We start from the raw sequence: 27,831 nt of genomic DNA on the forward strand, positions 1-27,831 counted from the left end.
GGATTGTGGAAAAGGGATATTACAGTGAACGAGATGCTGCAGATGCTGTCAAACAAATCCTGGAGGCAGTTGCTGTAAGTATGAAGTGACAGCAATAGTATAACTCTGGGTAATGTCTTCCTTTTACAGAATCATCATTTAGGAAGTGCATATCTGTGACAAGCCGTAAAATTTACAGAAAAACAGTATGAAATATTTACTAGAAAATGTTGAACAAATTTATATTTTCTATTGATAACTCAAACTCTGAAAGATGCGGTCCTCATATGTAATGCCATAAGTTTGTAAAACTCATTTCCGTTCTATTATTATGAATCAGATCAGACTTTGGTGCCTATAGTTGTTCTTTTCTCTCTCTTTCCATTTCTTTAGTTTATCTCTTTATTGTTTTTGTTGTTTGGTAAGGAAGTGGAAAAATGTTCAAGGAGATAAATATAGACCTTAGAGCATAGAGATTATTAATTTTTCTTTCAAGAGAAGAAATGAGTAAATTAGGAGAAAAATTCTGACAATTTTATTTTTTTTAAAGGGAGAAGTATGTTAACATTTTAAACTGGAATAAAGTTTTGTAAGTTAATGATGGAAACATGGACACACATTTACCAAAAAATATATATATATATAATTTTGAGAAGTTGGTTTGTATTGAATTAATAAGGAAATATTTGCCTAAATAAAACAGACTTGACTGGTGCAAATCTTCCTATAGATTAGTGGTGTCTAGTATGTCCTGGGACACTTTGGTGATTTATTTACTGAATATAAATCCAGAAGAAATTATTCTCTGAACAAACAGGATGGGGCCCAAAGGGACATATTTATTAGGATCAGTTAAAGAGACAAATCTATAAAATCTACCCAGAATTAATATATATTCTATTAATCAGAGTCAGTTATATAACTAAAATCATTAGTCAATATCTTGAGGAGCCACAGTGACACAAGTACATGTCCTATGAATTTTACCTACAACCAAAACAAGAAGGAGGGAAGGAGGAAGGAAGGAAGGAAGGAAGGAGGGAGGGAGGGAGGACTCTTGATACCTAACAATCTTATGTACCAATTGTGGGTGGGAAAAAAAAATCCAGTCTTCGCAATCTTTGCATAGGGCTGCTAGAAATAGAAGATCTGTGATCTAACAAAATCCATTATTGAGATATCAACGCCGAGTTCATATGGCTTTATAACCCAGACTTTCCAAATTATTTTTTCCTATAAAGCGTTTTGATCTTTTTGCTATGGTGGGGGATTAAAAGTCTGAGGGCTTCCCTGGTGGCGCGAGGGCTTCCCTGGTGGCGCAGTTGTTGGGAGTCCACCTGCCGATGCAGGGGACGCGGGTTCGTGCCCCGGTCTGGGAGGGTCCCACATGCCGCGGAGCGGCTGGGCCCGTGAGCCATGGCCGCTGAGCCTGCGCGTCTGGAGCCTGTGCTCCGCAACGGGAGAGACCACAGCGGTGAGAGGCCAAAAAAAAAAAAAAATAGTTTGAATTTGGGGTGGGTAAAAGCTGGAGAAGATGCCATGGAATTTTACTTTAAATACACAATGCAGTTCCTGATTATATGAATTTTGAATATCAAATTCATCTTTTCACCACACCTAAAATAACCACTCCATTCCAGATTTTTCATCAGATACAATATATTTACCATCTTGGCTTCCTAAGCTTGCCAACTTGGGGATCGTTTTTAACTTTTCCATCACCTTCTCTCCTCACATCCACCTTCCCAACTTCAGTTGAATCTCTCTTCAAGTATCCATGAACATAATCCTGCTCCCTATGTCATGCTATATTTCTAGCATGACTTTAAAAAACAATTCTGGATGCTTCCAATTCCTGTCTCTAAATATACGTCTGTATATGTCTATCAGTCCTCTTTGCAGTCACTGTTTTCATTTTGTCCCTTTTGAGTTCAGTAATGGTAGTTTTATGCCTTACTTAAATACTCATTTTAAATCTTCTTTTTTCACTACTGTGTTCCATAGATTATCTATTCAAGTAAACTTGCTGGCAGTGGCCCACTATCACTTTCCTCAAATCAGGCAGGCAGCTGGTATAGCAGTTAAGAGTACTTTGGGGGCTTCCCTGGTGGCACAGTGGTTGAGAATCTGCCTGCCAATGCAGGGGACACGGGTTCGAGCCCTGGTCTGGGAAGATCCCACATGCCGCGGAACAGCTGGGCCCTTGAGCCACAACTACTGAGCCTGCGCGTCTGGAGCCTGTGCTCCGCAGCAAGAGAGGTCGCGATAGTGAGAGGCCCGCGCACCGCGATGAAGAGTGGCCCCAGCTCGCCGCAACTAAAGAAAGCCCTCACACAGAAAGGAAGCCCCAGCAGAGCCCAAAATAAATTAATTAATTTAAAAAAAAAAAAAGAGTACTTTGGGAGTCAAACAGAGCTGGGTTCCGTTTCTAGATGTGCGAGCTTGGGTCTATCACTAAATACCTCTGAGCCTCAGTTTCCGCATGTAAAATAGGCATAACATTCAACCTAACAGTTGTGGAAAAGACTAAATGAGATAAGGTATGGAAATCATAGCAATCTACAAAAAAGAGGGAAAAGAGGATAAGCAACTTCAGACTCAGAATATTCATTTAAAGATGTATTACATCTTATAAATCTATATATACATATACACTCCACAACTGAGTACTAAAATCAAAGACGACAATGGTAGGTGCTCAAAAATATTTGCTGAATAAATAAATGAAAATTTATCAAAATAGTCAGAAATAACCACTATTCTATATTTTGTCTTTCTAGATGATGACACATTTACTGAAACATTCTTATAATCATTTTTCTACTCAATTCATATGAAACAAAACTATGTAATTTGCTTCCATTCATAAGATTCTTTTCTACTCCCTTACTATCATTTAATTCTTTTCCTTTCATTCAAAACTTACCTTCTTCAATATGTTTTTTCTGGTTGCCTCCATCCATTTAGGTCAGCTCTTGACACTTTTGGCTTATCACAGTGGGCATGCTTCAATTTAGTGATACCTCGGGTGGCTGACTGGGAGAATTCTCATTCAGTGAATGAGAAATGGATGCTTTCAGCATCAGGATTTTCCACCTGTTGGAGTTACATCAATTGAGGGATAAAAGAGCCACCAATAGAGACGGAGATGGAGGTGCTCCACATAGAACACAGGGACTAGAGTTGCTAGAACTCTATTTCAGGTCTGCAAAGATGGATTGGTTAGTCTACTGCTAATCTTAAATTTAAAACAAAAACTGTGTTATTTTACCTACTCATAAAACTCTACAAATCTCCAGTTTAGGAAGCAGGTTACTGCATTCAAGTCAAACATTCTTTGAAAGAAGTTTTATAAAAATCAGAGTTTCTCTGATTGCTGCCCCTAAGGGTTAACTTAGAGAAAAAAATTAATTTCCCTCAGTGTTTCACAGGTAGAAAGCAAACAATTTAAAACTTGTGAGAAGTAGCTGACATTTATGAAATAGTTTATTGTCAACTACATGGCTATAGATAGCTATAAAAATAAGACAGTTGGGAACTCAAAGTAATCAGTGATATATCTCACATTCCCCTGAATCACACACTTTTAAGACTGTATCTAGGCTGGTTTTTGAAAGCACAAAAGTAGAAAACTTCAAGATTAAAAATTTCTTGGGAAATATGTCACAGGCATATAATGACACCCCTTAGGCAACAAATCTTGTAATCCTTCTCTTCCTCCCCACTTCATCCCAATTCTTGCCCCAAATATTTCACACTATTTGTCTGACTGTAATCTTACTCCTTCTGCATTTTAGCTTTAAATAGCATTTTTGAAAGCTTTTAAAATGAATATGAAAGATGTTTCCCCCTTTGCGTTTGAATTCATTCAGTTAGTCTTTAAGTGCAGATCTTTAAGCCTTCTTGAGTAGTCTATCTTCCTGAAATGAATTCAAGGTTGTCCCAAGTTAAACGGTCTAGTCAGTCTGGACATTCAGGAAAGGTCATCGTGTCATGTGTCATAAACCACAAGGCCAAACCTTAAAGCCCTCCTTTTCCATTTACTTGTAGAGATAACCAGGGACTGTTTCATCTCCTCTGGCAGCTCACTATTGCCACCACCTCTGGTTCTTTCCTTGTTATCATTGCTATCCTACTGTTCCTGTGTTTTCAAAAAAATTGCTGTCCTTCTCTTTTTTCCACCCCTAATGCTGCCTCCCCTCTTTTACTAACCACAGTTCTCTTGGGCATGTATTAATTTCAAAGCCATGAACTTGGAGCCTGGAGAAACTTGTAATATAGGAGTATACACTGAACTTAATAAAATAAAAGGAAATGGTTGAAAAAATATTAAATATGCTTGCTATCCCAACACAGAGATTTTTTTGTTCAAATCGTTTTAAATATTATGGTGATGGACAGTTGCAGACAAAAGCATCTAACCCTTTAAGATTATGGAAAAAAATATGGTATCTGAACATCAAAGAAAAACAGGAAATGGACATGATTATAAGGATGCAGAAATAGTGGAAGCTCCTTTTGGTAAATTTTTAAAAACCTGTAATCTCCCCTAAAAAAGAACGAATTTAGCCTATTAGAGAATCAATCGGTAAAGAACTAATGACTAGATAGTGAAGAACTGGAAAGGCAAAAGGGGAACACTAAGCTAATGTATTGTAGAGGTAGCAGCTTCGAGAAGCAGCCTCCTCTTGGACTGGAGAAACCAAGTAAAGAAGTTGAGATTATTAAAATTTAGAAGTTTAAAGGAGGTGCTCTATAGACCTGTGTGAAAGTTCACTGCTTGGCTAGGCTGGTGTCTCTTTTCTAACATTAGAGGCATTGCCCATGCAGCGGGCACTCAGACCTTTGAGAACTGTGTTCTGGCCAGCTAGTGCTGGTGTTACTGAAGAGGGACTCTGGGATTGGTTCTGTGAGCACTGGAAAAGTGCAAACTGGAATTAGCAACTGCTATCAGAATGATCTGCCACTGCGGGGTTAAAAAGTGTTTCAAAGGTACTTGGGAAGAACAAGCAGAAAGACAGACTCAAGGAGCAAGTCCCTTCATCCGCTTCAAGGCTTCCACTCTCTTCCTAGTGCCCTCTAATGGCAGAGCCAAACAGGAAGCCAGCAGAGGAAAAGTGTCACTTGTAACTCAAGTCCCCACTTCACAAAGCGGACTATAGAAGGGCAGATATAAAGTTGAGAGACAATAGCTTAGTAAATGGTACCGGCAGTTATTTGAAAACAAAAATCAATTCTCAAAATTTCTGTTTCTATTCATAGATTCTTTAAAGTCTTCATAGTCTTTACTAATGTGTGCGAAATGGTTCTAGAGGTCAATGAATTCAAAACAAGTGCAGCAGCATTTAAAAAATTACCATCGGGCTTGCCTGGTGGCACAGTGGTTGAGGGTCCGCCTGCCGATGCAGGGGACGTGGGTTCGTGCCCTGGTTCGGGAGGATCCCGAATGCCGCGGAGCGGCTGGGCCCGCGAGCCGTGGCCACTGAGCCTGCGCGTCCGGAGCCTCTCCGCGACGGGAGAGGCCACAGCAGTGAGAGGCCCGCGTACCAGAAAAAAAACAAAAACAAACAAAAAAACAAAATTACCATCTAGGGACTTCCCTGGTGGCGCAGTGGTTAAGAATCCGCCCGCCAATGCAGGGGACACGGGTTCGAGCCCTGGCCCGGGAAGATCCCACATGCCGCGGAGCAACTAAGCCCGTGCGCCACAACTACTGAGCCCGTTTGCCACAGCTACTGAAGTCCCCGCGCCTAGAGCCCGAGCTCCGCAACAAGAGAAGCCACCTCAATGAGAACCCTGCACACCGCAGTGGAAAAGTAGTCCCCGCTCGCCGCAACTAGAGAAAGCCTGCGCGCAGCAACGAAGACCCAATGCAGCCAAAAATAAATAAATTTATTTTAAAGAAATTACTATCTATATTTACTACCAAGTACTATGCTTGATAACATTTATAGGTTTAATGGGCAGTATATATGTCATTCAACTTTACATTATTTGACACGTTTAAGCCTTCTTCCACCTGACCTCTTATTCCTGTTGACAGAACCAATCTGCTTTTATAAAGATGGAAAAGGCTAAAACTTCTTCTCCCACCCTCCCTTGCAGCTAGTCAAGGGCATATGACCTGATCCTCACCAATGAGTTTTGTTGGGCAGTCTGCTTGTGAGTTATTAGAAAAGTTTCTCTTTAATAAAAGGAGAACCAGGGGAGGAAAGGTCTTTTCTCTTTTTCACTGTCATATTGGAGTCTGTGTATGAAGCTGGGAACTGCTTTTGCAGTCTTATAATTATGAAGAGAAACAACAATGTTGAAGAAGGCAGAGAAAAAAGTAGACATCATTGGAATTCTCCTGCTTGATATCTCATAGATGATAATGAGTTTCTCAAAATCTCTGCCACTTTAAATTGTATATCTTGTTACTTAAAGCAAAAAGATACTGAACTTCTTATTAAATAAACTTTTGAGTATATACTAATAATGGTTCTGTGGTCAGAGCAAATTATATAGTTTTCCGTCTATCTAAACATAACATGAAGGGCATACTCCTAGAAAAAAGATTCTGGTCCCTCACATTTCTAAAAACTGAATTTCACTGAATGTAAAACACACATCCACATACTGATAAATGAGGATTAAATATGATTTGAAGGGACACTGAGGTTTAAGGTCATTAACAATAAGCTTGCTTCTGACACTTGTTCTTTGTTTTTGTGAATATTGTTCCCGCTTGGGTCCACTTATTGTCAATAGAAAGATTCTTCTGAGGACTTAATTAAGCAATGAGAGACTAAGAAAGAAAATGGGGGGGGGGTTGTTTAAGTTTGTCGGTTCCTGTGATATTTACATTTTTTTCTGGGGAGATTTTGTCTCTTGTTACTTCCATTTGAACGTTGATCTCTGGAGGGTGGATTTTAATGCAAGACTCAGGCATTAAAACACTATAACGATAATTTTACCAGTAAAAAGTAAAAGTAGTTATATATTCTTACTAAGAATTGAGAGATTACATTCACCAGAGAAGAAATAACAAATAGTTCTGTTAATGTTCTAATTTTTTTATTTATAAACATAGAATAAAATAGATCAATGGCTTAGGCATAGCATAGATATTTTATCCAAAAAATTTGGAGCAAAAAAAATCTACATTCTGAAAATTATAGCTCAATATTAGGAACCTGGAGATCTAAAAATAATGCCTGGGAAGGAGGTTCCTTTCTCATTAAATGTTTCTGTACATCATTATTGACAATGATATCAAAAGTTTATCAAATTCTAAGTGGCCTTCTCTCTTTTGATTCCAGGGAATCACAATAAATTCTAGAATAAATATCTAGGAATTTTCCAAGTACTATATACAAAATATCATGTTAATTGTTACATTCTAAATGGCTTGTTCTTTCTGTAAATGTTGAATGATGTCAGTAAGTCAGTTCAACCATTAGCTGATTCTCTGGTATGTGCCAAAATCTTGGATACAGAGATTAAGAAATTCATTCGTTTATAGAGCAGATAGACACATAAGCACATAGCTGTAAGATGACATATGTGCACCAATTGATGCATTTTGCAACTTCAAAGACATCAGGGAGGGTGAAACCTATTCAGAACATCTAGAATGAAACTGAGTCAGAAAAATCTTGCCAGAGGATGTTATGTCTGTGTTGGGTTTTAAAAGAAAAATTGCTGTTTAGTAGTCAACCAATATGAAAAAAAGGGAATACCAGGAATACTCCTTTTCTCCCACAAATCTTTATAGAACATAATAGACCAAAGATGCAAAGGCATGAACTTCTGGTCTTTGGATATTGCTAGAAAGTAAAGTACACTTGGTGAGAACTGGGGTTTGAGCGAGAGGTATGGATCTTGTCCAGAGAGGCTTACATGAAAGAAGTTCCCATGTTTCTGTAGATGAGAAGACCCTGAAAGACTTTTGCTGCAGGACCATCATCCTTCATGGCAGCATGAAGTCCAAAAGCAGGGCAGCCAGTTAAGAGGTTATGAAAATGTCCAGTCAAGAGATGAAAAGCATCTAAAGGGACATGGTTTGTGATTCTATGAATGAAATATGCTAACAACTAAGCCCAGGATTCCCCTAGGGTCTTCAATGCCAATATTTATGAATGTTACATATGTGAAGACTTAGAGATTATGAGAAATAAACTAGAGTGGGGAACATGCATAGAAGAGGACTTAGAGGATTGATAAGAAATTCTCATCAAACTTCCTCACCTTTATTAACATTACAATGCATTCTCTTCTCCTCACCTCTCTGCCCACTTGCTCTCTGAGGCTTTACTCCATTCTCTTCCATACAGTTACACAGTTCCTCTAATGAACTTTTTCTTCATTTCCCATTTCCTTCACCTACATTTTTATACTCTCTTTTGCCTCTCCTCTAGCTGAGAACAAATGATGAAAAAAACAACAGCAAAAAATAACAAACATTTTAAGAGACCAACCAAAGCCTCTAGCCCAGGATGACCATATTCCCTCCACACAACATGCACTGTAGGTTCTGAGGAGAGCTACAGAAAGTAAACATGAGACACAGTCCCTGCCTGGAAAGATTTAACAAGAAAAAGAGGGTAAAAAATAACATCTAAGTTATCTTTCTTAGAAGGAAACACCTTGGGATTGAGGTGAATGTCTTCACTATTCCAAAAGCCCATTGAAATGTCATGCACATGAGGTTACTGTGTAGATATGACCTGATTCTTACTTGATGTCCTTGCATTACAGTCTTTAGAGGTTCATTCACAGCTGTTCTGTCAGGCTTCAGTTGCTAAAGGAATGAGATTCACAGAATCCTTGACTTTGGAGCAGAAGAATTGGATAACCTCAAGGAAGGGTAGGAAAAGTTTTTCTAGTTAACAGTGGCAGTATTAAAAAAAAAAAAAAAAAGCACAAAAAAGGAAACAAAATGTAGTAAGAGATCTACCCGCAGTTTCCTTATGAGGTCAGGAAAGGCACACATTTTTTCTGTTTCTATAGATGACCTACAAAGACTTAATGTGAATAAAGAAAAAGAAAAAAGATGGGAATTCAAGCTATAAGGGAATATGGTTTTAAGTAAAGTAATAAGTTTTAATTACATTTAAAAATGCTTATTCCAAGCAGGTGTGTATCAACCATGAGAGGAAGGATATTATCATATTATCATGATACCTTTTCTAATTTCTAATTTTCTAAACCTTACTCTAATTGGCAATTTGGCCTATTTTCTGTTCCTGTGATACAGTATTTCACATCTATATATTCTGTTCCTCTAACCCTGAATGCTCTGAAAAGCTAAAATTCAGAAAAAGCTGAGCAAAGAATTCTATCACCCACAATGGGCGCTCTAGGAGGACAGTCTCTTATTTATGTCAATATAGTTTATGTGTGACAACCTCTACCTATGGGCTGCAAGGGAATGACTCTAAGCTAAAAAGATTCCTTTGAAAAATGATCCCCTTTTAGGAAAGAATTATCATGTGGGAAATATCAGAGTATTGTGGCTTGAAGGTGAACAGTGATCCTTTCTTTGTATGTGTGCTTCTCTCCAAGGCTGGTGGAGTAACTAAGGTTAGATTCTAGCTAACTATTTCTATGTTGTTTTTTCATTGATTATTTATTGGAGCATGGGGATGGGACCATGAAATTTATATCCTTGCTCTTGGGTAACAGTTGTCTGCCCCATAACTGAAGTACTCTCTGCCTTGAGGAAATGAAGTCCTATTTTGTATTATAAGGATGAATGTGAATCTTCTACTTATGATGTCTTTGACTCATAAAAAATGAATTTTGGGGGGCTTCCCTGGTGGCGCAGTGGTTGAGAGTCCGCCTGCCGATGCAGGGGACACGAGTTCGTGCCCCGGTCCGGGAAGATCCCACGTGCCGCGGAGCAGCTGGGCCCATGAGCCATGGCCGCTGAGCCTGCGCGTGCGGAGCCTGTGCTCCGCAAACGGGAGAGGCCACAACAGTGAGAGGCCCGCGTACCGCAAAAAAAAAAAAAAAAAAAAAAAAAAAAAAAAGAATTTTTATTTTGGGAATGGTTAATTCAGAAGTAGTGTGGAAAAATGAATAATCCTCTGAAAGATTCAGGTAAATATTTTTTTATTTCTGGGTCATAAGAAAAACTTTCAGGCAACATTATAATAATACTCTGTTAACTTCATTCCTTGAACATGGACTTTTGATTTTAATATTATTAAATAATTCAAGAACAAATTCTGCAAAAGTTTTACAAAGTATTTTGTCTGCCTCGTAAATGAGAAATATAGAATTCAATGAAGACGTCAAATTAACAAACAGGTAGAGGCCTAGGTCATAGCTGTAGATTGCACCAGTCATGGAAACAGAAGGTTAACTTGGTTTTCTTGTTTTAGTCACTGTCCTTGGTCCCATCTCAAGTGTGTAGCTCCTGAATAAGGAGTGCTCACAAAAAATCCAGCTTACTCACTTTGGGTAAGATTCAGAGTTTCTCAATGGAAACAACAGGAACACTAGTTTCATTTGGGCAGGGCAGTTCTTTGTAGGTGTTTAGCATCACTGGCTATATTAACCTGTTCAGGCTGCTATAACGGAATACCACAGATTGGGTGGCTTAAAGAAAAAACATTTGTTTCCCACAGTTCCGGAAGTTAAAAGTCCCAGAACAGAATGCCATCATGGTCAGATTCTTAGTGAGGGCTCTATCCTAGGTTTTAGACTGCAGTCTTCTTGCCATGTCCTCACAAGGGAGAGAGAGCAAGCTCTGGTCTCTTCATCATCTTATAAGGGCACTAATCCCATCACGAGGTCTCCACCCTCAAAACTTCATCTAAATCTACTTACTTCAAAGGCTTCACCTCAAAATACCATCACATTGGGGATTAGGGCTTCAACATATGAATTCTGGGGGGACATAAACATTCAGTCCATACCACTAACCTCAATACAGTACACTGAATGCCATAGGAGGCCAATACATTGCGACTACAAAAAAGAAAAAATTCTTTCACACAGTTTCCAATGCATCTAAGTGCAACTGTCCCCTTAATGTGTCTATTCTCACCTTCTCTCTCTGTCTCTTTGTCTCTGTCTCTCTCTCTCTTTCTCTACCCCCCTCTCTCTTACTTTCAACCTCCGTCCCTTCCTCCTTCCTTCTCTCCCTTCCTATCTTTATTTTGTAAATTCCAGAGAATCATCACCATCCAAAGATCTAAAGAAATGGAACCACCATTGCAATATATGCAGTGTTGGGCATACTAACAATTCTTACTAACTTTTTTGCCTACTTTAAAGAAAAATTTCAGTAACCACCAGAAGTTTCAAAATGTTTTCTTGACCTAGGACAAGAATACCCTTTCTCATTCCAGTGTTCCAGTTTATCTTTCTGCCTTTTGTAAATGTAATTTAAGGCCCCTCTGCAATATCCTCTTTATTTTTGGCTCATGAAAGTAGTGTGAAATAATTCTAATGCATTTTACATGCCATATATTTAATATTAATCTTCTGTGATTTCTGACCTCAGTGTTTCCTCCCAATTATTTATTTTGCTTAAAGTTTACAGAGACTGCTCTGCTTATTTTTTTCGAGGAAATGGTTCCCTACATTTCATCAATCCATAAAATTTTGCTGGAATGTCAGGGCTTTCCCTATTAGGTTATAAACGGTGGATTAAATAGATAACTATCAATACTTATCTGTGCTCAGGACACATAAAAATAGTCAAAACTCAGATTTTATTAATAGAATGTTCCACGTGTTTTTAAAGATATGTATAAGTTGCATGATTTTAGTGGCAAATGATGACCACCAAGAAAATGAATAGTATATATACATAATTTGGAATGTAGACAAGGAAGATTCACATTTAACTGTCCTTTGTTTTCTTTATGTCACAGTATATGTTGAACCGAAAGTACAGTAGTCCCACTTATCTGAGGTTTTGCCTTCCTTAGTTTCAGTTACCCGCAGTCAACCATGGTCCAATAATATTAAGTGGAAAATTCCAGGAATAAACAATATATAGTTTTAAATTGCACGCCATTCTGAGTAGCGTGATGAAATCTTGCACCGTCTGGCTCCATCCCGCACCTGATATGAATCATCCCTTTGTCTAGCATATCCCACTATTCATTTAGTTGCCATCTAGGTTATCAGATCGACTGTCACAGTATTGTGTGCTTGTATTCAGGTAACCCTTATTTTACTTAGTGATGGCCCCCTTTAAAGCACAAGACTAGTGTTACTGGCAATTTGGATATGCCAAAGAGAGCCAAAAAGTGCCTCCTTTAAGTGAAAAATTCAAAGTTCTTGGGTTAATAAGAAAGAAAAAAAATCATGTGCTGAGGTTAGTAAGATCTACTAAGATCTCTGGTAAGAATGAATCTTCTATGCATGAAATTGTGAAGAAGGAAAAAGAAATCCGTGCTAGTTTTGCTGTAACCCCTGAAACTGCAGAAGTTATGGCCGCAGTGCATGATAAATGCTTAAGATGGAAAAGGCATTAAATTTTTACAAGATATTTTGAGAGAGGTAAAGTGATTAAAGAAACAGAATAGAGTTTCTACACACCAAAAAAAAAAAAAAAGGATATGAGAGAGAGATAGACACCATGTTCACATAACTTTTATTACAGTATATTGTTATAATTATCCTATTTTATTGTTAGGTATGGTTATTAGTCTCTTACTTTGCCTAATTTGTACATTAAATTTTATCATAAAAACGTATGTATAGAAAAAGCAGAGTATATATAGGGTTCAGTACTATTTACGGTTTCAGGCATCTGCTGGGAATATTGGAATGTATCCCTTGCAAATAAGAGGTGGGGGGTGCACTGTATAACTTTCAGCTCTAATTTTGATACAGCACACCTGCAAGTTGGAGATTATTGCATTGGCATCTCTGTAGTGATCAATTTTCTTCAAATTTATTTTGTGTTATTTAAAAGACTTTCTTTGGATATTTAGGATCCATCTTGATTTTTAAGATAAAATCATACATCATATCACACCATTTCCCCCCTTAACCCTCCAGTGTCTCCCCATCACAGCCACCCTCTATGCACGGCCCTCAGAGTCCTGCCTGGAAAGGCCTTCTGCTGACCTCATGATCCTCTTTCCATGGGCCTTCTTTCACAGCATTCCAATGACCTTCTGTTTCACCAACATGAGAAGCTCTAGTCCAGAGAATTTTGAGCTCTTGTTTGAAACTAGAATATAAATTACCTGGTGTTTTGAACCTCTTTCTACTATGTCCTGCACTCAGAATGGTTCATGGTGTATATTGGGCCTTCCATAAATATTTGTTGGATGTCTTGACTGACCAAAGATTGTTTATTGCTTCATTCATTCATTCATGCATTTACTCACCACCTAACCAAACAACTAAAACTATTTATTGAGCATATATTTAGACCCTAACACTATACACTCAATAAGAGAGCACATGGCACGTGCCAAGAGTTTATGTTCTTTAGTTTACCATTTGCTAACTGCAAAATACCCAGTGTATTCATTTTCTATTTCTAACAAATTACCACAAATTTAGCAACTCAGAGCAACTAATTATCTCTCAGATCTGTAGGTCTAAATCCAGGGGGCTCTACTGGGTTCTCTGCTTAGTGTCTCACAAAGTGGAAACTAAGCTGTTAGTTGTCCGGGTACTTATCTAGAAATTCTAGGAAAGAATCTGCTTCCAAACTCATTGAGCTTCCAAGCTCCTTTGCCAAATTCACATCCATGTGGTTGTGTGACCAACATCCCCATTCCCCCACTGCTTGTCAGCCAGGGACTGCTTTCAGCTCCTAAAGACTGTCTCATTCCTTGGCACATGCCTCCCTCCAACTTCAAAGCTAAATTGTTTCAGATCCCTGACTTCCTTTTCTGCTTCCAGCCAGAGAAAACTCTGCTTTTCAAGGGTACATTTGATTTGATTAAACCTATCTGAAGAACCTCCTTATTGTCATGTAAATTAATATAATCCTAGGAGTGCTGCCTCATCTATTCGTAGATTCCACCCACACTCAGAAGGGAGAGCATTTAATATAAGAGCTAAGTTCACATAGGGGTCATTCATAGAATTCTACCTATTACACCCAGACCAACCTACTCTTACTAATCAAGGTGTGACGCATTCGTTTTCTAACATAATGTATTTGCTCTAATCAACTCGAAATGTGGATTCTATGGGAAAGTAAATTAAGAATCCAAAGTTCAACATTCAAGGATAAACTTGAATGTCATTGGTTTTCAGGCCTTTCAAAGACTCATTCACTGACAAGTATTTTGGTTTGTTTTTTAATGTGTAGCACTTAATTTGTGTTCTCGTGCTCTTCTATTATTCTCTCCTGGTGGTTTTTTTTTTTTCATATGTTAGGAAATCAGTTCTGCTACTTCAGAGTATTAACCACAACAAGTATTTTCAGAGGTTTTCAAAACTATTTGCCATGTCTTAGAAAACAAACTGAAACACAGATCAGTGATCAAAAAGAAGGAATGATGGCATGTGGCTGAGGCTATGTGTGGCATCTTGGCACACACAAAAAAATGCAATATACTTACATACATTTGTTTTTTTATGTTTCTCTCTAACTTATTTTTTTGCTTAACAGTATGCCTTGGAAATTTTTTCCATTTATGTATTAGTTTTCTATTGCTGCATCACAAATTACCACAAACTTGAACACTTAAAATAACACTATATATTATCTTACAATTTTGTAGGTCAAAAGTTAGGCATGGCATGACTAGACCCTCACAATTCCAAAATTAAGGCATCATCAGGGCTGCACTTCTCTCTGGAGGCTCTGGAGAAAAATCCGCTTCCAAGCTCATTCAGTTCCTTGGAGGAATTCTGTTCCTTGTAGTTGCCTTGATACTTGACCTTCTCCATCTTCTCACCTGCAATGGCACATCAAATCCTTCTGATGCTTTGAATCTATTTCACTGATTCTTCTATCTTCCTCTTCTGCTTTTAAAGGCTCATACAGTTACATTGGGCCCATCTGGATAATCCAGGATAATCTCTGTATTTTAAGGCAACAGTAATTCGTAATCCTAACTACATATGCAAAGTCTCTTTGCCATGTTACATGGCATGTTCACAGTCCCAGAACTGGAGAATGGAATCTTCTTTGGGACCATAATTCTGTCTACAATATTTTAATACATATGGATCTTTTTCATTCTTTTAGTTGCTATGTGGTTTTTCATACTGTGAGCTCTGTAATTTATCCAGTTCCTACATGGTTATTAAACTTTTTTCCAATTTTAAAAATTATACATAATATAGTAATAAATATCCTTGAGGCATATTATGCACAAGTGAAAATATTCCCTTAAGATACATTCCAAGAAGTGGCTTCTATTAGGCAATTAATATATTCATTTTACATTCTTTCATGGATGTGGCTAAATTTCAAGGCTTTACCAATCTACAATATTGCTAATAGTTTGAATCTTCCTCTTTAACAGCATGTGCATCTGACCAATCCTCATCATTATATTCTTTTCTCTATTCTTTGCTCTGTTTTTCAGTGATTTATATGTGTTTTTATGTGTTTTTCTCTTGGTATGTAAGAGATCTCTATATATTCAAATATTAATCTTGATCATATATGTATAATCTTATATATATCTCTATGTGTAATCCATATCATATAGACAGATGGATAGTAGAGTATGTTTTCTCCTAGTTTTGCTTTGTTTATGTTGTCTTGCATAATTTTATCATAGGGGATCAAATTTGTAAGTTTTTTTCCATCAGTTCTAAGATTTTATATTTTTTATATCTTTCTTAGGAAGTCCTATCATGTTTTCTCTCCCTGTCTTTCTTTCTTTCTCTATATATACTTAAAATCTTGTGTAATTACTCTTAAAATACTTTTGCGGTCATTTTGTTTTGTTCTTGTCCTTTTCTTAGTTTAATAGCTCTTTAACCCACACTTATTATTGATCCATCTTTGTTAGTTTAATCCACATTTGTTTGTTTGATAGCTCTTTACATGGAAATATTATTATTGTTTGTTATTTTAGTGAACTTGTGTGTGCATTTATATTTTTAGTAGTCTGGTGATTCCTTTTATAACTTTAAACAATATCGTTCAACCTCTATTTTATATTTTATTAAACTTGGGCACTACATATTTTCTCTCCATTGGGAAAAATAAGGAAATTAATATACATTCACTTCCTTCCATTGATCTCCACCTTCAAATTCTCTCTTGTCATATCTCTGTTTTATACTGGTAAGGTTTACGTCATTTATAATCTGCAGCTTACTTGTTTGGGTTCTACCTTTAAATGGACTTGATGCCCATTACCAGCCCTTTACCACAGTTTTTTCTCTTTATTTCTTAATTGGCTGCATTTATTCAAGTAGCTGAGGGTTTTTTGTTTATTTGTTTTGCTTTGGGTTTGTTTGTTTTTTCTGTTCCCAGAAGGGTATAGCAACAATATATTCCCCAAGTTCTTTCATGACTTTTATGGTCACTTTAAATTTGTAGGACATTTTGTAACATTTGTGGGACACTTGGTCCTAACCTCAGCAGTCTGTACCCATTCGTCTGTAATCTCCTGGCACTGAAAGCTGTCTTGCAGAAATCTGACATCAACTTGATACTTCCCTTCTTAGAGATGATCTGCTTTTTTCTGCTTAGAGGTCTATGAATCCCTTCTTTATCCTTGAAGTTCAATTACTTAAGCAGGTACGTGTCAGTTTTCACAGCTCTTTTCCTATTCAGAAAGCAGCAATAGCATTTCCCCCATTTTACAGTTGTGCACAAACAAGCTTTGAGAGGCTGTTCAAACAGTGGAACCAAAGCTGTTAAAACTCCCAGTCTAGGCTTGACCACATTGCCAGGCATCTGTGCAAGTCTTCCTTATTGGCCTTTGGGATTCTGGGTCTTTTGAGTTTCAATCTGTACAGAAGTCCATTAAGTTAAGCAGTCTTGTAGGCTTTTGATAATTTTCTGTGCTTTTCTCTTCCTGAGAGATATAAATTTAGAATTTTAACAAATCTACTTTCTTCCCTGCAGTCTCATGGCATTTTCTACCACTGTAATACAGCACTAACAACACTGTATTATGGTTAGCTGTACATGGTCCTGTCTCCTGGAATAGGCAGGAATTATGACCTATTTATCTATGTCTGTCATCCTTTTCCTCCGCCCTTTACCACCTTTCCCCACACCTCATATATGCCTTTGTATTCATGGCACAAACAGGTACAATATATATTCATTGACTTGAATCCAGTTATTTACAAAAACTTGTTTAGGATACCAGCATTTTGAGTGCTGGGAATATTTTAGAACTGGCCTTGTATCCTTTATTTTTACTTTTTATTTTTTTCTTATTGATTAATTTATTGATTCATAGATATTTATTTGCCCATAAAACTCTTATGAAAAGCAACTTTGCCAGTAGCACTTATTGTAAAACAAAAATAACTTCAAGATCATCTGAATTTTAAAAGATAATAGGACTTCAAACACATTTAATAATTCAAGACACTTAAATCACATTACTTTCAAAAATGATAATGCTAACCCAACTCTGCAGGAGAGCACATTTCATGGAATATAATATCTTCTAAAATCTAAATAAATATACATAGCGTATTTATCTGTGTTTTGGAAAAGATACCTAATTTTGTAGAACTTCACATGATGATAGATATAGAGGAAAATCCATGTTGAAAAACATAATTTCTCACACATACACTTTGCATTCTACTCTCGGATTCTACTTCTCAAAATTTAACCTTAAAAAACTTAGATTTCTATGAATAATATGTTGAATGTGCCATAGGTTCTGACTATCTGTGTGATTTATTCTTAGAAATGTTCCCTTGAATGTTGGAACCTATCTAGAACCCCAGTATCTAACTTTTAAATTACCATCCTGACTTTTGCCTGTGAAATTATTGTTACAGAAGCTTAGCCACACTCAAGTCTTAATGGCTCTTGATCCTGCAGAATTCCAGAAATGCCATCTTATTGTAAGTGGAATTTCACTGAGGAAGAGCCTTGTTAACACTGATTCACGTTGATCATACCTTCTATTTATATATAATGGGCCATTTAGTGAAGGAAGTAAATGCTTATGCTCTACTCTGCTAGAAAACTGAAAGAAGAAAGAATCTTGAGAGGAATATACAGTTGAACACATGTGACTAAGACCTAATAATAACTATCTCAATAGTAATAGTACCAGCCATCACTACCATGTGTTATCAAGCACTTATTGTGGACCAAGCTTTTGCTAAAAGCTTTATGTAAATTATTTCACTTAATCTTCAAAGGCTATCAGTCTCTTTACATTAATTTCACAGATAAGGAAACTGAGATTCAGAAAGGTTAGGTAACTTTTTTAAGATCACATAGCTGGTTTGTGGCAGAATCAAGATTAGAACACAAAATAAAACTTGACTTCAGAGTTTATGCTCTTAATCCCTCTGCCGTCTGCCTTCTTCTACCATATTATGTTATAGACAATGTAGGGCCCAAAGCCAGAGACACAGATGAGCAGACAGAGAGGCCTAAGCACAGAAGGTGTTCAAGGGCTAACACTGAAATGTGACAAGTGAGATGCATCTCTTTTAAAGATCACAAAGCGGTGGGGTGGGGCGGGGGGAGTCACACCTTTTTAAAAGACACAGATGCATTGCAGCAGGTGTGCCTGTTTATGTTTGCCTTTGCTTTCTTACTCTTGGATTCAGTTCTTGAAAACTGCTTGAGATAATGAGAGAGAAGCACTTTACATGCTATAATTAAAAAATTAAGTCTGTCTCAAATAAATTAGGAATATGTGTAAATGCATATTTCATTCTTTTTTGGACAAGAGTAGGTGGGAATAATGATAGCTCCACAGCTGTAACTCTTCCACGTGCAATCAGCTCTGTCACTTTGTCTATATCCAGAATGATGGTAGTGTCAAAAGTTGAACATCCCTTGATGTGAGTCAACAGTAAGAAATTGGAGAGGAGACTTAAATTCTTCGTAGCCAAATTCAATGTCCATGTAATTATTGTATTTCTTCACAAGTAGTTGCCCTTTTACACAAGTTTTAGGGGGTCATAAATATTAGTGCAGCACTCATGGGCTGATTATTCAGACTGGTCTTACCAGGCATGCTGATGATGAGGCTGACTCTCAAATAGCAGCACCCTATGTTTTCAAAAAGAAAGCATCTACCTGCTCCTCCTTTGACATTTTGTAGAATCAATCCTTGTTTTCCTCAAAGTTAAGTCAAACAATAGATAGACTAAGAGAGCTCAGCTTGGCTGAATTCAGAACTTTCTTCATTCATTCATCCAACTTTTCTTAAATATCGGGAATGATGGGTAGGCTAAAAGGAATTAGCATGGTTTGTTACGACAATATAACCAACACAGTACAAATATGATTCTTTTTGCATTGTAGAGTTTATTAAATAGCTTATTATACTTGCATATGATTAAAATCTTATTCTCCATGAGTACCAGAAACCACATTTATATTCACATGGAATTTCATGGAATGGAAATTGAGATGCATTGATTTGATTTTGGTTTTGAGATGCAGTGTATTGATATACCCTGAGAAAACCATAATTCAAAGAGTCATGTACCACAATGGTCATTGCAGCTCTACTCACAATAGCCAGGATATGGAAGCAACCTAAGTGTCCATCAACAGATGAATGGATAAAGAAGATGTGGCACATATATACAATGGAATATTACTCAGCCATAAAAAGAAACGAAATTGAGTTATTTGAGTGAGGTGGATGGACCTAGAGTCTGTCATACAGAGTGAAGTAAGTCAGAAAGAGAAAAACAAATACTGTATGCTAACACATATATATGGAATCTAAAAAAAAAAAAAGTTCTGGAGATGCATTGATTTGATTTTGGTTTTGATATTAGATTTCTACCTTAATATCATTTCAGGAATTTTAACACTGAGCCTCATCATGTGAATTCTAAAGAAATGTCATTTAACAATTAAAAACATTAAATAAATACAATGTCATTTAACCTGAATTGACAATACCAGCAATTTAAAGAATGTGGTGTTTAATGGAATGATAAAACTTTTTGTATTTGTAAACCCTGAATTACTGAAATTACCAAAAAAAAAAATCTTATATTCATATATGAAGTACTTGAATCCATAACAAACTACTTTTATGTATTCTAATTTAGAGTAAAAAGAAGAAATAAGAATTAAAGCAGAAATCAATGAAATTGAAAACAGGAAATCAGTAGAAAAAAAAAATCAATGAAACCAAAAACTGGTTCTTTGAAAAGAGTAATGAAATCAATAGCCTCTAGCCAGGATAACTAAAAATAATAATAATAATAAGAGGCTGGGGGTACAAATTACTAATATCAGAAATGAAAGTCAGGATATCACCACAGAGCCCTCAACATTGAAAGGATACTAAAAAATACTATGCCAGCAAAGTTGATAACCTAGATGAAAAGGACCAATTCCTTGAAAGACACAATTTGCCAAAATTCAAGTAAGAAGAAGTAAACAATCTGAATGGACCCATATCTATTAAAGAAATTGGATAAATAACTAGTAACCTTCCAAAAGAGAAAGCACCATGCGCATTTGGGCTCACTGGTAAATTCCACCTAACATTTAAGGAAGAAATTTTTACCAATTCTCTACAATATCTTTCAGAGGATAGAATCAAAGGAAATACTTAGTAACTCATTCTATGAGGCCCACATTACCCTAACACCAAAACCAGACAGACACTACAAGAAAAGAAAACTGCAGACCAATGCCTCTTATGAATGTAGATGCAAAAATCCTCAACAAAATATTAGCAAATTCAGTCTAACAACGTATAAAAAGAATTATACACCAAGAAAAAGTGGGATTTATTCTAGGTATGCAAGGCTGATTCAACATTTGAAAATCAATTAATGTACTCCATTACATCAACAGCCTAAATCATATTAACAGGTGCAGAAAAAAAATTTGACAAAATCCAATACCCATTCTTGATAAAAACTCCCAGGAAACTAGGAATAGAAGGGAAGTTCTTCAACTTGATAAAGGATATCTACAGAAAACTCACAGATAACATCATGCTTAATGGTGAGAAACTCAAAGCTTTCCCTCTAAGATTAGGGACAAGTGAAAGATGTCCTGTCTCAGCACTCCTTTTCAGCATTGCACTGAAAGTTCTAGCTAATGCAATAAGACAAGAAGTGGAAATAAAACATATGTAGGTTGGAAAGCAAGGGAGAAACCGTCTTTGTTCATAGATGACGTGATTGTCTATTTAGAAAATCTAAAAGAATCAACAAAACTTGAAGTACTTTTTTAAAAAAGATTTTATTTTTTAGAGCAGGTTTAGGTTCACAGCAAAACTGAGGTGAAAGTACAGAGAGTTCCCATATGCTCCCTACCCCCACAGATGCACAGCCTCCCCGTTGTCAACATCCCCCACCAGAATCGCAAATTTGTTAACAACTGATGAACCTAAATTGACACATCATAATCACTCAAAGTCCATAGTTTACATTGCAGTTCACTCTCAGTGTTCTACATTCTATGGGTTTAGGCAAATGTATAATGACACATATCCATTATTATAGCACCATACAGAGCATCTTCACTGCCCTAAACCCTCTGTGCTCCACCTGTTAGTCCCTTTGTACCCATGGATTGAATCTAAGGAAAATAGTATAGGTAAAATGATATTTCCACCAATACTAAATAGACCATTCTTAGAAATATGTACTTAATAGACTTTTATGACATACACATATATAAATAGAAAAATGAATTTCCAACCTGTTACAAGCACCCACGTTGCCCCACTCTGACTTTGTACACCAGGAGACTTGTACCAAAATCAGAAACAAGAATTAGAGTCTGACTGTTCTTCCTGACCTCTTCACCTATCAACTACTCTAAACTGACACCACAGGTTTCCCTACCCAGTGACATTCATAATTATCCTCTCTGTAAAACATCCTACTCTCTTTCCCCATGACATTGCCACTCCAGCAAGAATTTTCCAGCAAAGCTTTGCTTTATCCAGACACTTCAAGCCACACCCATAATCTAAATAATGGTGCTCACGTAGGAACCTTACTGCAGGGACAGCAGCGGGCCCAGTCCTCTTCAGGCTCACTACTGGAGTCCAGTGCGGCTCTTTCATTTACAAACGGAGGCCTTTTGGCTTGGTCACTCTTTGCTGATGAGTTATTATGGCTGGACAACTCAGTTCTATTTTATTACAATGCCTCGTACAATTTATGAATGTTTTAGACATGAAGGAAACTGAAGAGAAAACTAACAGGTGAATTTTCAAGTGTCTTTCCCCAAACTCCCCTGACACTTATGTTGTATTGAATATTCAGATCAACTTCAAAGGATGTGAAGAAATTAATTCAGCCGTAACTATCAACTTAATGCTACTACAGAAGAAAAAAAATGTAATTATTCAAAATGTCATTTTGTAGACAAAATGACATTTTTGCCTGATCTTTTGCCTGATTTTTTTTTTTTTTTTTTGTCTGCGTTGTGTTGCTGCTCGTGGACTTTCTTTAGTTGCATGGAGCGGGGGCTACTCTTCGTTGTGTGCACAGGCTTCTCATTGCGGTGGCGTCCCTTGTTGCGGAGCACGGGCTCTGGGTGCGCGGGCTTCAGTAGTGTGGCTCGCGGGTTCTAGAGCTCAGGCTCAGTAGTTGTGGCGCACGGGCTTCGTTGCTCCGCGGCATGTGGGATCTTCCCAGACCAGGGCTCAAACCCGTGTCCCTTGCATTGGCAGGCAGATTCTTAACCACTGTGCCACCAGGGAAGCCCCTTTTTGCATGCTCTTACAGTTAAAATATTCTTATTGGATTTTGGCTTTTCTCATCTATCTAACTGATACTCACTGAGCACCTCTGAGGTGACTTAAGTATTATTATCCAGTAAGTATGGTATATGTTTCACAAACATATAAACGCTGAGCCTTACTTGAGCTAAATGTATCGGAGCAGTGCTGCTGTGGAATCACTACAGTGTAAGCACAAGTATTTAAACTTCTGACATTAATAATGGCAAATGAATAAAAGGTGCAGATTACCATCATTCTTGAATATGTAACTACAAGTTAGTGACTAAAAAGTAGAATAACATACATATCTATAGGAAAATTTATTGATTTATCATTCAAAAGTATTTATTGAGTGCGTGTTTAGTGAAGGCATTGTAGAGGAAACTCAGTATCTGAGAAACCAGGTAAAAATTTCCTTGTTTTCATGGAGTTTTCAATCTAGTGAGGGAGACATCCTTAACATAAAGCTTGCAAAGAAACAGATATGCTATAAAGAAAAATAGGAAGCATCAATGAGAGGATATATGAATGTGCATATAAGAGAACATGTTAATTTGGAAGGGCAGGTACAGCCTCCCTGAGGATTGACATTATAGTCGTGTACTGAGGATGAGGAGAGCTGGCCTAGTCTGGTGATATTTCTATGATGAAAGAGGGAATAGCAGGAGAGAGGTGGAAAAAAGGCAGTACTGATGGGGCAATGCCTCTGAGTAGGAAGGGGCCATGGGATAGGATCCAAAGCTGCATCCAGGGATAGCTCCTGAAGAACCACCAAAGATCCAGGAGAATGGAGCACAAGCAAAACAACAGGCTTTGAAATGCAGCTCTTTATCAATGACAGATACTGTATATCACAGAAATTCTTTGTTTTACAATTGGGAAAAACATAGTAAGAAAGTTTCACATCCTAATTGACACAAACTTTGTTCCTTTTCTAACTTCTAAACATTCTTACCATAAACTATGAACACATATATGGCAATTTCAGTCCTTGTTTTACTTAGACCTGTTTCGAAGGGGAAGAAGACTAATATATAACATATCATATCTCTGTGTACTTTATATTGCATCTTCTTGGGGAGAGAAGTTGTGGCAAATTAAATGAAAAATGCATACAAAATAAAGCTATTAAAGTGGAAAAAAAGAATTTTTAAAAAAGCAGGGAGAGGGAGAAGTAAATAATCCAAATTAGTCTAGTTATTATAATTGAAACCTCTTTTTCACTGAGTTTTTTGGCAGCCAAGACAGAAGAAGAAAATGTGATGAAATAAAAAGCAAGTATTTTCTGATCAAAGTATCCTTTGATACTTCAGAAAAGAGCAAGTTTTCCAAATCTCAAAGGATTTCTAAATGTAATTTATTCTGTAAGAGATGTGAAACAACAATGGTAGAGTCCTAATAACTACTGTTTATAAAGTAGAATATCTACTACATGCTAAGGGCTTCCATGCCCCATCTCCGATTCTTACTACAGCCTGCAAAGTAGACCTTGCAGATGAGAAAACTGAGATTTAGAGGGTGGGAAAATTGTTTAAGGTCGCACAGGTAATAAATGGTATACTTGGGGTAAATTGCCCCAAAGCAGCTCTCATAATGTTTTTCCTTAATAACCATTTCAAAAACAATACCACAAAACCTTATTATGCTTTATTTCTTATGTTAACCCTTGATCAGAGCCAAAAGCATAATATTGAAACAGAACTCGGCAAAGATATGCCTTTGGCACCAACACGTTAAATTTATTATTATAAAATCCTTAAAAAGTATTTGTTTCCTATCTTGATTAGTCTGCAGATAGAATTCTACTTGTCATTTAATGCTATTTTTTCCTAAAAAGAGAATGCACTTTGCAAAAATTGAGCCAGTACATTAGTTGTGCTTCTCTGCCTCTGATGCTTTCTTTTCCTCCTCCTTCTCCTCCTTCTTTTTATTCCACAAAATTTTAATTAAATTCATATACACCTGGTTGTTTGCTCTTCCAATTTCTTTATGAAAGGTTACCATTAGTCAAGATAACCTTTAGTAATTAGCTGCTACAATTGTTGTCAGATTTATTATTTATTTATTATTTATTATTTCTCCCTATTAAATTGTTGGATTCATATAGAAGATTTTATAGATCTTTTCCCAAACTGATGTTTAGGTTTTCAACCTGTTTCCTTGCTTGTCCTCAATTTACTTTAATTATGATTACTTTTAACACTTGGTTTATTCTAGAATATCCAATAATCTCATTTCTTAGTATTTCTAATCCTTTTGTCTACTTATGTTGAATCCCCATAATCTGTAGCTAAAATGACAATACTTTGATAAGGTCTATTTCTCTGTGATTAGATATTCCTTAATCAGTTCTATGTCATTCGTATGATATAAAATGTCTTTACACATTTTCCTATGAGTACCCAATTTTGAGGAGCATTTTTCCCTTTAATATGGTTTTCTTCTTCACTTCTCCATGTGCAGTGATCTCAACGTGTCAAAATAAGAGTAGCATTTGATGAAATTATGTATTTTATTTAAAACCTATTTTGAAAATAAGGGGAAGTGTGCCTATTATTCAGCTCTTAAAAGCTACTCTTTTTTTGTCTTCAGATGCTCTAAGACAAGTTTTCAAAGTATATTTTAGGGATTCCTGGAGGGTCCCTGAGACCCCTTTCAGGGTCGGTGAGGTCAAATATATCATAATATGAAAGCATTTCTCCTTACTTATCAAAGTACCGTGGAATTTTCCAGAGTCTACATGATATGTGATTTTACAATAGAGAATGCAGCAGATATGATAATACAGCTGTTTTCCATTAAACCAGACATTAAAGAAATTTGTAAAGCTTTAAAACAATGGCATAGTACTCTCTAATTTTTTGTCTTAGAAAATAGTTATTTATGTTTTAAAATGTATATGTTAACGTCATGAGTTTATTGTTTTATTTTTAAATAAGTTAATAAGTGATTTTTAAATTTCTCAGTTGTTTTGGTTTTTTTTTTGCGGTACACGGGCCTCTCACTGTTGTGGCCTCTCCCATTGCGGAGCACAGGCTCCGGACGTGCAGGCTCAGTGGCCATGGCTCACGGGCCCAGCCGCTCTTGGCATGTGGGATGTTCCTGGACCGGGGCACGAACCCGTGTCCCCTGCATCAGCAGGCGGACTCTCAACCACTGCGCCACCAGGGAAGCCCTAAATTTCTCAGTTTTAACTACTTACACAGTAACTAAATGTTAGGCATAACTCACATAAACAAGAGCTCTTTGAGGTTCTTAATATATTTTTTTTAACTTTCTAGAAGTCCTGAGACCAAAAAGTTTGAGAACTGGTGCTCTGGAAGTGTTGCTGCTTCTAATGATTGTATCCCCTTGGGGAAGACAAAAGATCATATACTCCATGTTTTCCTTCTTCCTGGCTTCCTGACTTGAGATAACGTAAAAGTCAAAAATACTAACTATTGATGAAGGGCAATCAGTGGGTCTAAGCAAAAATAAAATTGCCATTTTGCCAATAAAATACACTTAAATGCCTCCTCCCATATGTGCACATGATTATATTATGACTTTTAATAATCTGTTATTTTCTCTAAAACTTTTCTTCTGTTATCTGGTCTAGTTCTCCTTTATGGAGTGCCAAATGGTGTTTTGTTTTTGTTTGTTTTGTCTTGCTTTCTTTAGATTTGGACTTAGAACACATGACCACCATTTCTGTTTAAGTAAGCCAGAACAACATTTAATGAGAATCTTTACATAATTAGTACTTGCTAAACCAACACTTGTCAGTTCATCTCATTTGCTGTTGTTATTGTGTTGCTATTTTCAGTGTCATTTTCTTCGCAAAGCAGTGGAGCTTCTAAATTGGGTTAGATTAGGGAGGAAAATCAATATTTTCTATTGATCCCAAACTATGCAATTCTTAGGTATGCTCCAAAGCTATTATATGAGATACTCACATCTTTGCCTTTCAATCGCTGCATATACGAGATACACTATCTTCCTCCTTAGGGATATGGTGGTTTTTTCCAGGGTATCATTCGAGGCTGAGTGGGGTCCTCTGTCATTCTCTCGTATCTCCTCCCACTCTCTTATTACCTTCCCTCTCTTCCATTATTCTCCCTTCTTCTCCTTCGTTTTTATTTTACTCTCATCCCCACCCTACAAAATCAAGAAATAAGTATTTCTTGAGCACCTGCTTGGGAATCATGACATGGGCAAAGGTATGGACTCTGCTGCCCAATGCCCAGGTCTGAATCTTGACACCACAATCTCTAGCTGTGACATTGTATAGATCTCTTAGCCTCTTTATGCCTCAGTTTTCTCACTTCCAGTACAAGAATTATATGATTTACATCACAGAGCTGCTGCTAAGATTAAATAAACTAAGAGATCTAAGGTGTTTATAATAGTGCTTGGAATATAGTAAGTGCTTAGGACATGAATGGTATTACTATCTACCTGATAATGATCTAGTATAAAGAGTGAGCTAGACCTAGTAAGACATGAACAAAAGCAACTTTATGTTTTTCTCACTGTTGTCCTGACACATTAACCCTGTGAATCCATTCTTCTCCTCAATGAATAAAATTTCAGGCCATGCCCATAGTTCTTCTTGGCCCTCTTGGGTAAGGAAAAGACCAAAATTTTATTTTTTACTTTTTTTATTGAAGTATAGTTGATTTACAATGTTGTGTTTCTGCTGTCCAGCAAAGTGATTCAGTTATACGTATATACATTCTTTTTTATATTCTTTTCCATTATTGTTTATCTCAGGATATTGAATATAGTTCCCTGTGCTATACATTAGGACCTTGTTGTTTATCCATTCTATATGTAATAGTTTGCATTTGCTAACCCCAAACTCCCAGTCCCTCTCTCCCCGACCCCTGCCTTGGCAACTACAAGTCTGTTCTCTATGTCTGTGAGTCTGTTCCTGTTTCACAGATAAGTTCACTGGTGTCATATTTTTTTTATACTTTTTTTTTTTTTTTTTTTCGGTACGCGGGCCTCCCACTGTTGTGGCCTCTCCCGTTGCGGAGCACAGGCTCCGGACGCGCAGGCTCAGCGGCCA

The 27,831-nt window shown here is 36.9% G+C and overlaps 1 protein-coding gene across 1 annotated transcript in view; it reads left to right on the forward strand.

Annotated features, from left to right (window-relative positions):
• The window catches only part of CAMK4 (calcium/calmodulin dependent protein kinase IV), a 224,016-nt gene that overhangs the window by 162,253 nt on the left and 33,932 nt on the right, over positions 1-27,831 (forward strand). Inside the window, exon 5 of the mRNA XM_007451190.1 lies at positions 2-74. Coding sequence (XP_007451252.1) covers positions 2-74 — 73 coding nt within the window. The remainder of the gene's footprint in view (position 1; positions 75-27,831) is intronic.

The sequence above is a fragment of the Lipotes vexillifer genome, unplaced genomic scaffold, assembly GCF_000442215.2.
Source record: "Lipotes vexillifer unplaced genomic scaffold, Lipotes_vexillifer_v1.1 scaffold91, whole genome shotgun sequence".
In the NCBI taxonomy this organism is placed as follows: domain Eukaryota; kingdom Metazoa; phylum Chordata; class Mammalia; order Artiodactyla; family Lipotidae; genus Lipotes; species Lipotes vexillifer.